The 14,475-nt window shown below is 38.5% G+C and overlaps 2 protein-coding genes across 2 annotated transcripts; both read right to left on the bottom strand.

Annotated features, from left to right (window-relative positions):
* Positions 1–201: 201 nt before the first annotated feature.
* On the bottom strand, positions 202–2,204 carry LOC306858746 (glucose-6-phosphatase catalytic subunit 1-like; the record flags this gene model as incomplete). The annotated part of the gene is made up of 5 exons (XM_079399438.1): positions 202–719; positions 852–967; positions 1,493–1,592; positions 1,687–1,796; positions 1,987–2,204. The coding sequence occupies 5 exons, from the start codon at positions 2,202–2,204 to the stop codon at positions 202–204; spliced, it is 1,062 nt and encodes a 353-aa protein (XP_079255564.1).
* A 5,896-nt stretch (positions 2,205–8,100) lies between these two features.
* On the bottom strand, positions 8,101–12,360 carry LOC306849437 (primary amine oxidase, liver isozyme-like). The gene is made up of 4 exons (XM_079384455.1): positions 10,732–12,360; positions 9,710–9,995; positions 9,481–9,613; positions 8,101–9,388 (listed from the first exon to the last, which is right to left on the bottom strand). Exons 1-4 carry the CDS (start codon positions 12,293–12,295, stop codon positions 9,107–9,109), a joined length of 2,265 nt encoding a protein of 754 aa, XP_079240581.1. The 5' UTR covers positions 12,296–12,360; the 3' UTR covers positions 8,101–9,106.
* Between the last annotated feature and the right edge of the window lie 2,115 nt (positions 12,361–14,475).

The following is a 14,475-nucleotide window of genomic DNA, read 5'->3' as shown; positions in this document are numbered from 1 at the left end:
ATTATTATATATATAGCATTGGATATTCCTGATGATACATCTGCTTAATTCAGTTTGCATACATTAAAATCAAAACATATAAATATTTGGTTTTCAACAATAATACTTACAATTGAAATATTTTAAAACAGGCAAAGTGAAGAAAATAGTAAATACAGACTTAACTGCCAAAAATACAATCTCATAATGTGTTTTCCGAGTTTAATATGCTTTCATTCTGTGGTAGACATTTGCTAATGTGCTTATGCAGTAAGGTACAAAACGTATAGTGGTTAGAGGCACAGTGGCGCTCTTACAGAAAGAAAGTGCATAGAAGATCGCACGAGTGCTAGTGGGAGGTCTGAATGAGTCTAAGAGGCTCAGGAGTGGCAGTGTTGCTGCTGTACAGGTCAGTCTGTAAATGGCGCTGTTTCTACAGTACTTGTATTTTTGCAGATCACCATAAATAGGCAAATGGAGGCTCAGCCCTAGGCCGAACAGGGCCCCGGTGTTGCGGAGGAGGCCAGCAAAGGGTGTGGTGTCCAGATGGACCCATTCAGGCTGAATGCACCACTTCTGTGCCTTCATTAGGCTCCAGTAGGGGTCTATTGAAGCAGCATCTAACAATGCATAAAGCCCCAGCACCATCAACACAAGACAGAGGATGGTGTGCACATAACTCTTCAAGCTTGCAGAATAGATCCAGGACACTCTATTAAAAGCTTTGGCCACAGCGATTCCTGTATTGTGAAAGTGAACAATTATTTAAGAATCTGTATGCTGAAACCAGAATAAGAGAAGTAAGAGATTTATTCATCTCGTATGTAAGTTTGAAAGGCAGACTAATATTAAAAATATGCAATGCAACTGACCTGAAACAACTCCCGCAATGACCTGATGTGGGAAATGAGCTGCAATGAAGACTCGGGAAAGACTGACACAAACCTGCACACCCCAGAAAAGGGCCCAAAGAAGACCCCGCAAGCACCTTGTGCATGGCACAAATGCAAAGGAAGGAAAATGTTTATCATTAATATTAAACAGCAAAACACAGACATGAAGAATCTGGATATTTTTCAAAATCACATTCAATATCTATATGAGTAACTGGCCCATTATCTACCCAAAACTGCATCTTTACAATATACAACTTTATATGGTGATAAAACCGAGCTGCTAAGATAAATGAGTTTACTAGTAGTTAATGAGGTATTCCCGTCTGACTGGAGGCTGGAAAGATTGTGATATGTTGTGTAAGTGTTTTCTTTCCTTCTTATCTCTCTATTGATCTGGGCTGCGTTTCCCAAAAGCATCGTAAGCCTATGTTGATCGTGGCTTCATTCGGTTTCAATGGGTCTACGATGTACTTAAGCTTACGATGCTTTTGAGAAATGCAGCCCTGGATGATTTCTTGTGACTGAGGAGCATTTCCATGTATTCAGTCTGGTATTATCTTGTAAATTAAGTCTTACTGAGGACTGTATAAAAATATAAACAGGACATAATCACTCACCACCTTTTTAGGGGGTCACATTCCTGCAAAATCGTCAGCAGTGATGTGACCATGGCATAGTAAACCCCTGCAGATCCCATTGCATGACCGGAGGGACTTCCTAGAAGAGCAGACAAAAACTGCTGTGAAATCTTTTGATTTAGTGTGTTGGTTGGTCTATATAAATTCAATGAGAAACATAAGGAGACACTCACCAGGGCCGGTCTCGCATGTCATGGGGAACTGTTTGATTTGCGGTACAGTCAAGTTGCCATAATAAACTGTTTCTCTGACCCACCAATAAGGACGCTCGCCAAACATAAGCCTGTTTAATGATTACATGAAGTAAATCTAATTAGGACCAGTAAAGATAAATTCATTACATTTCCAATAGACATTCGATATTAAGATTTGAGACTATTCTACTATTTTCCATTCAATCTGGCTCCAAATGCTTTTAAAAAAAAAATTCAAGGGTATTCATTGATATTTACAGAAGCAACAACAATACTTACCACTTGAGGACTAAGTTGAGCCAATCTCCTACAACAGCAACCCAGACCAGCTTTACTCCCACTGCTGATTGTAGATGAAACCAAATGGGAAAAAAGTATAAAAATGTTGTACGCACGTCTGCCATTGTAGACACAAATGTAAACCAGCTTTGGGCATGTCCATAATGCGTCTGCAGGTATAATGTACTGCTGATCCCATAACCATACAAGACTTCCATTACTACTGTCAGTCTGTTATAAAAAACAGCAATATTGCGGATCTTCATTTGTGTTCTCAGATTTGGGTAACATTGTGAGTCTTGGTCGCTATTTGTAAAATCTTTTCATCTTGTTTTCAGAGTCTTGAATCCAGATTGTCATCCCAGCGATGACCTGCATGAGTTCAGCTTGCTCCTTTTATCCATCCACTCAGTTGCCTGGTCACTGGGCACCACCTGAGCTTTGGACTCTCTGGAGTAAATAGAGGGGAAATTGTCTCCAACCATTAAAGTGTGGTCATTAAAACGGGCATGTGCGGTGCATGTGTGTGAAGTGGCAGGTTTTGGGTGCTAAATTTAGCTCTCGATTACGAGAAAGACACTCACTAGTTGACTGAGGTGGTGACATGCAACATGCATGGACACATTGGACTCTTCTCTAAAGTTGTTTAGTTAATACGAAAATGTGTTTATGTATTTATTATGTGTTATTGATGTGTTTATTGTGTTTTAGTTTTATATTTATCATAAGTCTCTTTTACTGCATTTATTGTGTTTGATCAAAACAAGTTTAAAATTACAGCATTTATTTGAAATAGAAATCTTTCGAAACATTATACTGTAAATATCTTTGCTGTCACTCTTGATCAATTTAATGTAATCTTGCTGAATAAAAGTATAAATTTTTCCTGTAAAAAACAGACTGATCCCAAACTTTTGAGCAGTAATGTATATTATGTAACGTATAACGTATTGAAATTTGGGGGGAAATTATGTGCTTTGACAAGAAACTGACACAAATATTGATGTAAAGATAATTACATAAAATGTAATTTTCATCATTTGTGTACCGTAGCTCAGTCCTGGTTCAGTTGTGTGGCCATCAAATGAAGAATTAGCAGGATATTATTAGAGTTTGACCCAGACCTTCACATGGCACTGTTTACCTTGAACTTGACATAGTGCTTCATTTCCAGCAAACTCTAGAGGCCTGTTCATGCGAAGCCTCACGACTTTGTGAGATGGCACATTTTCCATTGGCTTCCAGAACTTCTGAGAGCTGTCGCTAGAATGACTCAACCATGTGGAAAAACAAAGATGGAACATGTCCAGAGCAGACTGTAAACAAGAACACTACCTGCAGGGTGTTAAGAGCTCCACAGTGTTTACAGATGTCATCTCCACAGAGACCCATCAGCCTAGTCATGTGCAGAATATACAGTATGTACATGCTATTACCATGATCAGAAGGCTCATTTGTGTTGTCTTTGTGCAATTTAGCATGTTTTGCATTTTGAGTTCTGCTGTTAAACATGCAATCTTGCATGTAAGTCTACTGTAGTTCAATAGTTCAGTTGAACCAAGCTCACGAACACAGGAAGACATACAGGAAGTGCTCAGTTCTTAAGGGCAGTCCAATCGCACGCCCTCTGGTCATGTCCAATCTCAGAAGTCTTTCCCCCTGAAACCAAAACAACAATGGTCAGTTCCTGTGGGCATACAGCTTTGAGAATAAATGTAAAATAAAAATCTGGATTGTCCAAGGACCTAAGTTTTTTCACATTATTTTGGGGTTGTCTTTACACATGCAGTCTTTGCCTGTGGTTCACCGCTGAACTGCACTGTCTGAATATGCAGCCCACATTTGGAAATCGTGGTCTATATTCCCAGTGGGAGTGCTTGAGAAAGTTAAAGGAGCAGTTGTAGAGCTTGTGCAACTCTTGGAACCTACGCAATTTTAAGCACAAGCCAGAAGATACTCTTTGGGATTGCTTGGAATTCTTGCAATACATGATACACAACCACTTTTCATCCCTCCTGCGAAACTACAACCTGGGAAACACAGCAGAGCTTGACAAGTTGATTCTGTGCTCTGTGAAACACATTTTAACACAGTACTAAATTCCGTCAATTATACGCAATAATATTATTAAATTACCCAATAATTAAACGCGGAAATTTTACATCTAAATCTGTATAGAATGATTCGTTCACGAACCGGAACATCACTGATTGTCACACCTGTTCATTGAGTGCATCTGCGCAGACACCATCCACGGAGAAAAACTTCCAGATCGGCGAAGACATGTTCGCAAATGATGACGTAATGAGCACAACACATGCTGAGAGTCACTGCAGTTTAAAGCTGCAATCACGTGCCCTCGGAAAGAAGATGAATCTCAGATAATTCAGACCGATTGATTGATTTACCAGCAAGCATACTTTATCGGATCTAGTTATCAGATTTTATTTATTTATCGGAGCAATAATTCGATAATTTACCGGTCCGATAAATATCGTGCATCCGAAGACCATAGCAGAACAATGATGTGCTGATATTTGTTTTATTCAGGTCTCTCTTGATAGATCTGCCTGTTCTTTGTCAGCAACACCTTGTTCATCACTCTGACACTACACTTTATGTTCACTCCAGCAAGTAACAAACACAGCAGATACTCTAATTAAATAGCGTGCTTTGTTAGTTCAGAACACCAGTTTGTCTGTTTGTGGATATATACTGTTGTATTATTGTTTGTAACAGTTTGAAATGACACGCAAGACACATTGTTTAAATCTGAGAGATCACAGCACATACAGGGCTGTATACAGTGACAAATTCTTTTACCTTATAGGGGAGATGGGGCTAGTTGTCACACAGGGTGGTTGTTACAAGAGCTGTAGGCCTATCTTACATTTACATTTCGTCATTTAGCAGACGCTTTTATGCAAAGCGACTTACAAATGAGGACAATAGAAGCAAACAAAACCCACAAAAGAGCAACAAAATGCAAGTGGTCTGACAAGTCTCAGTTAGCCTAACGCAGTACACGTAGCAAGTTCTTGTTTTGTATTTTTAAGAAAACGAGTAGATAGAAAAAAGAAACCTAGTGTTTTTTTGAAGAAACAAGTAGATAGAATAGAAAAAAGAAAGCTAGTGTTAGTTTTTCAAGAAAAGCTAGCAGATAGAGAATAAATATGCAATTGATAGAGGGTCAAGTGTGTGTGTGTTTTATTTTAAAATAAAAAGAAGACTGATAGATAAAATAGAATTAGAATAGAGAGTTCTAGAGTTAGAGGGTCAAATAAAGATGGAAGAGATGTGTTTTTTGAAGATGGCTAAGGATTCAGCTGCTCGGATTGAGTTAGGCAGGTCATTCCACCAGATGGGAACAGTTAATGAAAAAGTCAGTGAAAGTGATTTTATGCCTCTTTGGGATGGCACAATAATGCGCCGTTCACTTGCAGAATGCAGGCTTCTAGAGGGTACATAGCCTAAGTCTGAAGTAGTGAATTTAGGTAAAGGGGTGCAGAGCCAGAGGTGGTTTTGTAGGCAAACATTAATGCCTTGAATTTTATGCGAGCAGCTATTGGTAGCCAGTGCAAATTGATGAACAGAGGTGTGACGTGCATTTTTTTCGGCTCATTAAAGATTAATCTTGCAGCGGCATTTTGGATTAATTGTAGAGGTTTGATGGAATTGTCTGGAAGAACTGCCAAGAGAGCACTGCAAAAGTCAAGTCTGGACAGAACAAGAGGTTGAACAAGGAGTTGTGTTGCATGTTCAGAAAGAAAAGGCCTGATCTTCTTAATATTGTATAAAGCAAATCTGCAGGACCGGACAGTTTTAACAATGTGGTCTGAGAAATTATCACAACTCCAAGGTTTCTGTCTGTTTTTGAAGGAGTTAGGGTTGGTGAGCCTAACTGGAAGGTGAAATTGTGATGAAGTGATGGGTTTGCTGAAACTACCTTTTGACCTTGAAGGTGATGGTACTTCATTCAGCAAGAAATGTCTGTTAGACATGCTGAGATGCGAGCAGCTATCGTCAGATCATCAGGATGCAATGAGAGGTAGAGTTGAGTGTCATCAGCATAGACGTGATATGAAAAGCCATGTTTCTGAATGACAGAACCTAGTGATGCCATGTAGACAGAGAGGAGAAGTGGTCCAAGAACTGAGCCCTGAGCCACCCCAGTAGCTAGATGTAGTGACTTCGAATGTAGCAGTTCATCTGTAGTAGCAGTTTCGATCGAATGTTCACTTCTGAAGCCAGATTGGTTACATTTACATTTAGTCATTTGGCAAACGCTTTTATCCAAAGCGACTTACAATTGGGGAATACAAAAAGCGATTCATCTTGAAGAGGCAATCAGACAGAGGACGTGCTCGTAACACCAAGTCTCAGTCATTGTTCAAATAAGTACAAGCTAGTAAGGGAGGGAGAGAAGGATAGAGGGAAAGTTTAGGATGAAGTCAAGTACTGCCGAAAGAGATGAGTTTTCAGTTGTTGCTTGAAGATTGACAGGGATCCATTCCGGAGCATTCCGGATAGGGGTGGGAAGATTATTCCACCAGCCAGGAATGGTGAACGAGAATGTTCTGGAGAGTGATTTTGAGCCTCTCTGTGACAGTATCACAAGGCGTCGCTCACTAGCAGATCTCAGACTTCTGGAGGGGATGTAGGTTCGTAATAGTGAGTGGAAGTAGGAGGGTGCTGAGCCTGTGGTAGTTCTGTATGCAAGCATCAGTGTCTTGAACTTGATGCGAGCTGCCACTGGTAGCCAGTGCAGAGAGATGAAGAGAGGTGTAACATGGGCTCTTTTGGGCTCGTTGAAGATCAGTCGTGCCGCTGCATTCTGAATCATTTGTAGAGGTTTGATTGTGTTTGATGACAGACCAGCCAGAAGAGCATTGCAGTAGTCCAGCCTAGAAACGGCAAGGGCCTGGACAAGAAGTTGTGCAGCATGCTTTGTCAGAAAGGGCCTGATCTTTCTGATGTTGTGTAGTGCAAACCTGCAGGATCGAGCAGTCTTTGCAATGTGGTTGCTGTCCAGGAGGTTGTTCTGTGGGTTGAAAACAACTCGTTCAAGCGTTTATTAAATAACAGTATTTCTTAGGCACAACAATGGTTTGAGATCTTTTGCATGTTGCTTTCTATTTTTTGCTGTTGCTGTAATAATGGTAATGTTTAAAATGTTCAATTCATTTTTGTAGTCAGTACTGTTGAAAAAGAAAAAAAAAAGAAAAAAAGAGAGTAGAAAGTGTGACTAGCCATTGGTCTCTCCCCTACAGTATCTTACATAGAGTATCTGATGGGAGGAAGGTAAAGTATGTATAAACTAAGATAACATGGACATAACTGGCATGGCTGCTGCTCTTCAATTGTACCATCTGGAATTCATTGACTGCTGACATCTTGACAGAATAGCTGTATATGTATGTATGTGTATATGTGGGGGAAGGGTGTCTGTTTGAGACACAGGAAGAGAGAAAACAAGTTGGAATTTGTTTAATATGTATACATGCAGTCTTTACTTGCATGTATATACTTTGAAATGAGAGGCAGCTGGGAGATAAACAACCATCAATCCTTGAAGAATTTTAGCGTACAATGTCAGTTCTCATAATTTATAGCCCTCCTACAGGTCATGCTCTTAATAGGTTTGGATTCCTTATCTGTTCAGCTATAAAAACCAGGGTGGTGTTTTGCATGTGTCTACTCTTGGCTAATAAGGAACCTAGGCTTAGATTCAATAGAGCTCAACTGTCTCCTAGGATAGAGGACATGTGTAACAGGCCAAATAATTACTCCAAGGAGAGAGACAGAATGCACTATAAATTGATTGCAGATGAACTTGTAGAGCATGACGATAGCAACACTACGGTCATGGGTTAAATTCTCAGTGTACTAAAAAACGTGTCTTGTCATGATGATTTGAAAGTAGGAGGTAAAAATGTTCAGTATATAACAACAGATGTCTGTTCTTTAAAGCTATCATATGTCATATTGACTCATTTAATGAAGTTTCAAAGTTGTTGTTTTTTGTTCTTGTTGGAACTGTTGAATGAAAAACATCTGAATGAAAGTTCTTTAAAATTCTTTGTGTTCCACAGAAAAAATAACAGCATACAGAATAAGAACACAAACAGTTTATGCAAGTTGCTCTGGTGTAAATGACAGATTTTTTAAAATGATTTGTTTAAAACATATGTAACCTGTAACTGTCATTTCTATGCTTGAAGCATGGACACAAAATGCTTATATCCAATTTAATTCCTTTAAATCCTTTATACCTTTCTTGGGCGTATTGCAGAATGTCCAGGCTGGTGATTCATATTGACAATAAAAGAGAAAACCATAAAATAAATCTGTACTCATTCATTTCTGATTAGTCATTTCTGAGTGAACTAAAAGCTGTTCACACAAAGGATGATAACTATAACTATTAAGTTTTCATAATCAGTCTAACTCTGTGAGAATAGTCCATAACACAACTATAACAATAATGACACAGAGAAAGATATCATAGGAATAACTTTCAGAATTTCTTTTCTAGCTGACGAACGATAAAAACATTGACAGCCAATCAGAATCCAGCTGACTTTAAAGAGCTTAAGCATTTAAAACAGCAGACAACAAGCGTATTATTAACAGCATGTTATACAAACCTTGTATACAATTATGCCATTTCAAAATGAAAGCATGAAAAAATTACAACAACAACAACAACAAAAAAGAAACAATATAGTGGTCACCCTTCACATTTTATTGTATGGATGAACATTTTAATGAAAAAAGACTGCATTCGGTGGTGTTTTATCAAATATATTATTTAAATTTTCTTATTTCTCTCATTAGAAAGAGTTTACACAGTATAATAAAAATGACCCTTCACAAAAAAAAAACACTGCCTAAAAAGAGGAAGGATATAACCTAAATACTATGCTAATTTAATAGTCTGAACTAATCACATTACACAATCACATTGCTACAAACTTCATGATATATACATAAAAAGCTACAAAAGCAGGAAACTGCTTGTCAAAATAACTAAAAGTGAGTGACGATGGATTATATACTACTGCAAATGTTTTACCAAGACTGTAACAGTATACATTTATTGCAATCTGAATCAAGATCCCTAATCAAACTTCATAACACCTTCAAAGCCGTGGTAAGTGAATGGCTCCAGTGTGGAACTACACTGATCCTTGTCCAGACACGCCATTTTATTGTACTCACAGTCACTCTCAGTGCCTGGACCAAAGTACACTCCATCAGGTGAGTGGATGGACGGATCTTCATTAAAATAGTTATGCGGCCTAAGGATGACACCGCCACCATTGCCTACAGTAACCGTGTTGGGGATGTCTTCTGCATGTGGAATGTGTAGGAAACCGGCGGTCACCCAAGCAACCAAGTCCTTTAAAAGACATAATGAAGTTTAAGTCATTATTTGCATTAAATAAAAGCATCTGATAAATAAAACATTCTGATTATGTGGTCCATTAATACCTCATTGACAATTGTCTCATTATCTTCAATATATTTGCTGAAGTCAACAAATGGGGACCACATGTAATTCTGATTATACAGACTGCTACTAGTTTGCTCTTCGTCTTTATGCTTGGTTATAGCAACTTTATACCTACAAGAAAGAAAGAAAGCAAATGGGAGAGAAGTTCAGCAATAAATATGAAACATACTTCCTCTCAGTATTGTGTGCATGACTCAAAACACTTACCGAGCCCAGGATATGGACCTCTCTGTGGACTCACTTTCAGGGAGGGGATCTCCAGCAAAGCTCACCACCTGAAGCCTGTAAGAGCGATGGTGGCCCCAGCGATTAGTCTGATTACTGGCTATATGAAGGTAACGGGGTGTTTTGGCACCATGAAGCATCGCTGCTTCTTTTTCTGTCTTGATTTGCTGCTCCACCAGTTGTGGTATCTTTGCTTTCTCTGAGGGCTTCCATGGCAATGGCACTTCCTTATACACCATGTCTTTAGTCTGAAATATATTCTTCACACCTTTAAAAAAAAGGAACATTTTTTAAAACTGTTTTGTGACTTTTAAAAGTTTTTCATTTTCCGTGTTATTCTTTGCAAGCTGATGGAATTTAACTTGGAATTGCTATATTGTCAGTTCTATGAGAGATCATTTTCAGTATGACCAAAATGAAGGAATCCACAGAAGAAAGACCCTTGTGAGATTCTTAAAGGGGTCGTTCACCCAAAAACATAAACAGTCTGTCATAATTTTCTTTTCACATTGTTCCAGATCTGTGTGGTGTTCTTAAGACATAATGAAAAATGTAAGAGATTTGTCCATAAAATGACTTGCATCATTACATTTATATTGGGCAAACTAATAATATGAAACATGATTTCTAAATCCTGATGAGCGAACAACATTAATATTCTTATTTCTTCTGTATATTTTGATATACCTGTGACCCAGAAACAGGGTGTGGGTGACATTACTGGGACTTATACATCAACATGTCTCTTTATTAATGGTCTGATATTTTTTATGTTGCCAAAAATGAGCTGAAAAGCCTATATTATGTTGTTTAATATTACAAATTTTCCCATATAATGTGACCAGCTATTGGCATGTGACAAGTTGCCGCATGTCAACATCAGGCTATAGAAATCTTCAGTAGCTGATATCTCCAATGATAAAAAGTGACTGTAAATAAAAGTGATTCTATGTTACTGTAACTTTAGTAAAAGTACTTAAGCAATTGTTTATTTTAGCACTTACCTAAAATATCCAGGTCGACTTTAAAGTTGATAAAATGGGTGTGGATATTTCCAAGGACATTCTCTGCAACCTGGTGGCCGTACTTGTAATTTCCATCATCCTTAAAGGAGGATGATATGTAGCCAGTGGCGTGAACTCTCGCTTCCACGGAGCCGCTTTGATAGAAAATAAAGTCCCATATATAATCATAGTTCCCAATAGCAGTAATAGTGCGGAACACCAGAGCGCTGTTTGCCATCCCACCGTACCCGTTATGAAAGAAATCTGAGAAGTGTCGTCGCAAAGGTCGCCCAATGTCATGTTCAAACACACAGATGGACTTTCTGAACTGCTGCGTTATATTTGTGTCAATATAGCGGTAGGTGTCTATATAGGTGGCTGCATACGGACAGTCGACCCCACGCACGAGCTCGTGAGCGAAGCGACCGATGCCGATACTCGAGTCCAGGAACTTCGTGAGCATCATCCCAGGAGTAACAGAGCCGTAGACAGACATCGCCTCCTGCACGCTGAGTTCGTACGCAATCCTTTCTCCTTTAAACCGAACATCAAACACCCGCATCCCAGTCAGAGAGCTCAAGCCAAACGCAAAGCTCCAGTCCAGATAAATCACCTGGTTGTTTTTAACGCTGTAACGTTTCCCTTGAAGATAATACTGCTGTGGTCCTAAACCAGAGGGCTTTTTCCCTGGCTTCAGCGAAGCGTGATTTGGGATTTCTTTGTAGACGATCTTTTTTAAACTACCAGCGTTGTATCTTTCCATAAATTCTTCAGTGCTGTTAAAGTATTGACCATTGTACAACAACCTGTCAACAGTCCAGTTTGACGTGTTGCTGCTTTCGTGATTGACCAGGATCTCGAAGCCCACAGGATGGATGTACATGCCACTGAAATCGCGGAAAAAAGACATCCAGGTCTTGCGGTCACCACTTTTGATGCCTCTCGGCATGCCTTCATACGGCAGCAGTTTCCTTTGTCTTGGGATATAACCAAAACTTTCACTCAGAGGTTTTTCAAGTGTTTGGAAAACGTGATAAAGGAGCTTGAAGAGCTGCACATACTCTCCGATTGTCACCGTGCGGGCTGTGAAGGGTAACTCCGGAGTATTGTACTTCTCCTGAGTAACATCACGATGCTGCAGTGGACCAGATAACGGTCCCACCACGTACTCCTTCAGGTAACCGCGCTCGCCATAGAAGACAACGACGCTCGCTTCGCGGAGGGGCTTCTGTCCGCTGGAGTCCAAGTAGCGCAGTGCATCAGCCTTTCTCGGGAGCGAGAGGTCAATTAAAAAGAGGACATTCTCCGAGGGCTTTGCCGTTAACGAATGGGAGATCTTCAAGTCTTTTTGGGCCCACATGTAGTCGCGAACAGACTTGTACTCCTCTGCTGTTAGGTCCGCAAACATTAGACTTTTATCTGAGTGTGTCACTTGTAGGGACATTTGCGGCTGCTGGGACATGCATTTTGGAAGCCTATTTGAATTTAAGCATATCAACACGATGTTGATGATCACTGAGATAAGTCCCAGAAGTATCAGTAAGTATTTTAACAGAGAATTCATTATTGTAGCGACCAGGCCCCTCTTGCGCTTGAAAGCAACGCTCGCGTCTCAAGATGAGAGTGCACAACGGGTCTCAGATACTACAGTATGCTGAAAGTACATTTTATAACCACACCCACCCGGGTTGCTCCCCTAAAGTTCAAACACGACCAGTGCTTTAATGCTTTCATGTTTATTCACTTTACACCAGTTCTATTTCAACTGCATTAAAATATTAACAAGTGAGTGTAATTTAGTGATTCTTGAATTTGTAGGTTTCAGCAGCAGTCTAATTTGAATTTGCCACTTTTAAAAGCATGTCAGGTGTAGCTTTTTATGTGAATGTTTCTTGACATTTGGATGAATAGTATAACATAATTAAACTTTAACAGATAGGCCTAAAAGCTGATTAAATGGTCTATCTTATTTTATTTTTATTTGCAGAATTTTAGCTAAATTGCTACTAAAGTATTATTGGACTAAGTGTGAAGCAAGCACATTGATAAAGCAATGTTAACTCAACAAGCATTGTGAACTGAACACTTGCTTAACACTCACAGCCTGTGGAATTTCAGACATTAGTTATTTCCCCTGGTTTTCATCATTTGAATCTAAGTTCACTTCCATTTAAGGGAGGAAGGAATGTTTGCTAAGCAGTTCTCAGGTTTGGTTTGACATGCTGCATTTGTGCTTCAGGAAAATAATTAGATTTCTTGATAAGGAGTGAGAAAAGCCTGTTTTTAAATAATAATTGCTTTGACTCGGACTCTCTCTAGTTCTTGGAAACACATTTGAATGAACAGAACCCAGGAAACAGGAAATGCCTTTATATAAATTTTTTTATCATACAAATATAATACAAATATTTTGTTTTGTTTACTTCTCATCTATACATTAATGCTGTTTTGGGAGATATGAAGTACTTTTGTACCTGTTTACCACAAAATTCCTCAACTACTCCATTAGCTTGCATGTGAAATATTATGATTTTATGAAACAAATCACTTAAATGATGATCTAAATTTAATTTAAGTTGTTTCTGGATATTGAGCTAGGTGTTAGGTGTAGAATTCTGCCATCTGCTGGTTAGAGAAAAACTTGTAGAAAAAACAGTTTTTAAAAGAATAGTGTAATGAAATGTTCAGCAGAGATCCATAGAGATCCATTCATTTTTCTGGAAGTGGTCAACTGCTCCTCTCACAACTTTTCTGATATATATTTTGTAAATATATATTGAAACATCATAAAATACATAAAAAAACTGTATTTTTGTTCAAAGGTTAGAATTAGTTTTTGTTGTGAGGTATTTTTAAGTGCCTGCTTTTGCAATAATGCCACATAAATTTGCAGAAATGCCACACAATTTGTCACTAAAACTTGATTGCAGGCACATATTTATTTCTAAAAAGTAAAATAAAAACTATTTTATTTTACTTAGATGTAAATAAACCAATCACCCCCCCCAAAAAAACAAAAAAACAAAACAAACAAAAATAAAACAAAACAAAAATAACTGCAATAAGCAGATATGAATGGTGTGTGTGTGTGTGTGTGTGTGTACATACGTGAGTGAGTATGCTCGTTCCATATTGCATTTGTGCTCTAGTATCAGGCCTTCATTTTTGTGTGAACATTTTCAGATTTATGCAGGAATTATTGTTTTATTTGCCAATTTCTATAAAAATGCTCTTTGTTGCAGTCATACATGTGTGTGCGTGTGCATGTGAGTGAGCATGTCTTTCTTACATTGCATTTGTGCTCTAGTACCAGGCTTACATTTCTGTGTGGCAATTTTCAGATTTATATTTATTTATTTATTAAAAAAAAAAAAAAAAAAAAAAAAAAAAAAAGATTTTCATTCATTTTCAATTCGGGCCATATTGACCCCAAAGACCACATTTGATTTTTTTTTTACATACCTTCAGAACAACCAAATCAAGAAAAGTCACAAAATCGTATTCCACTGAGATGAAGGGAACCCCCCCCCCCCCTTTTTTTTTAAAGTAAGGAAATGTTGATTGGGGATATTGACCCCAAGGTCCTTATGAGGGTTTTAATCAAGGTAGGGACTGAAATTAGAATCTATTATTTTTTTTATTATTATTATTAATTGAATAGTGGTCAACGTGACCTAAAAATTCCAGCTGCAAAAATCAGTGCCCCCTGCTGGTCATAGAATTTAGCGCCATCGATTTACTTGG

This window comes from Barbus barbus, assembly GCF_936440315.1.
Source record: "Barbus barbus genome assembly, chromosome: 3".
NCBI lineage: Eukaryota > Metazoa > Chordata > Actinopteri > Cypriniformes > Cyprinidae > Barbus > Barbus barbus.
The sequence above is the reverse complement of the archived record's forward strand: the minus strand, read 5'-3'. Positions and strand labels throughout refer to the sequence as shown.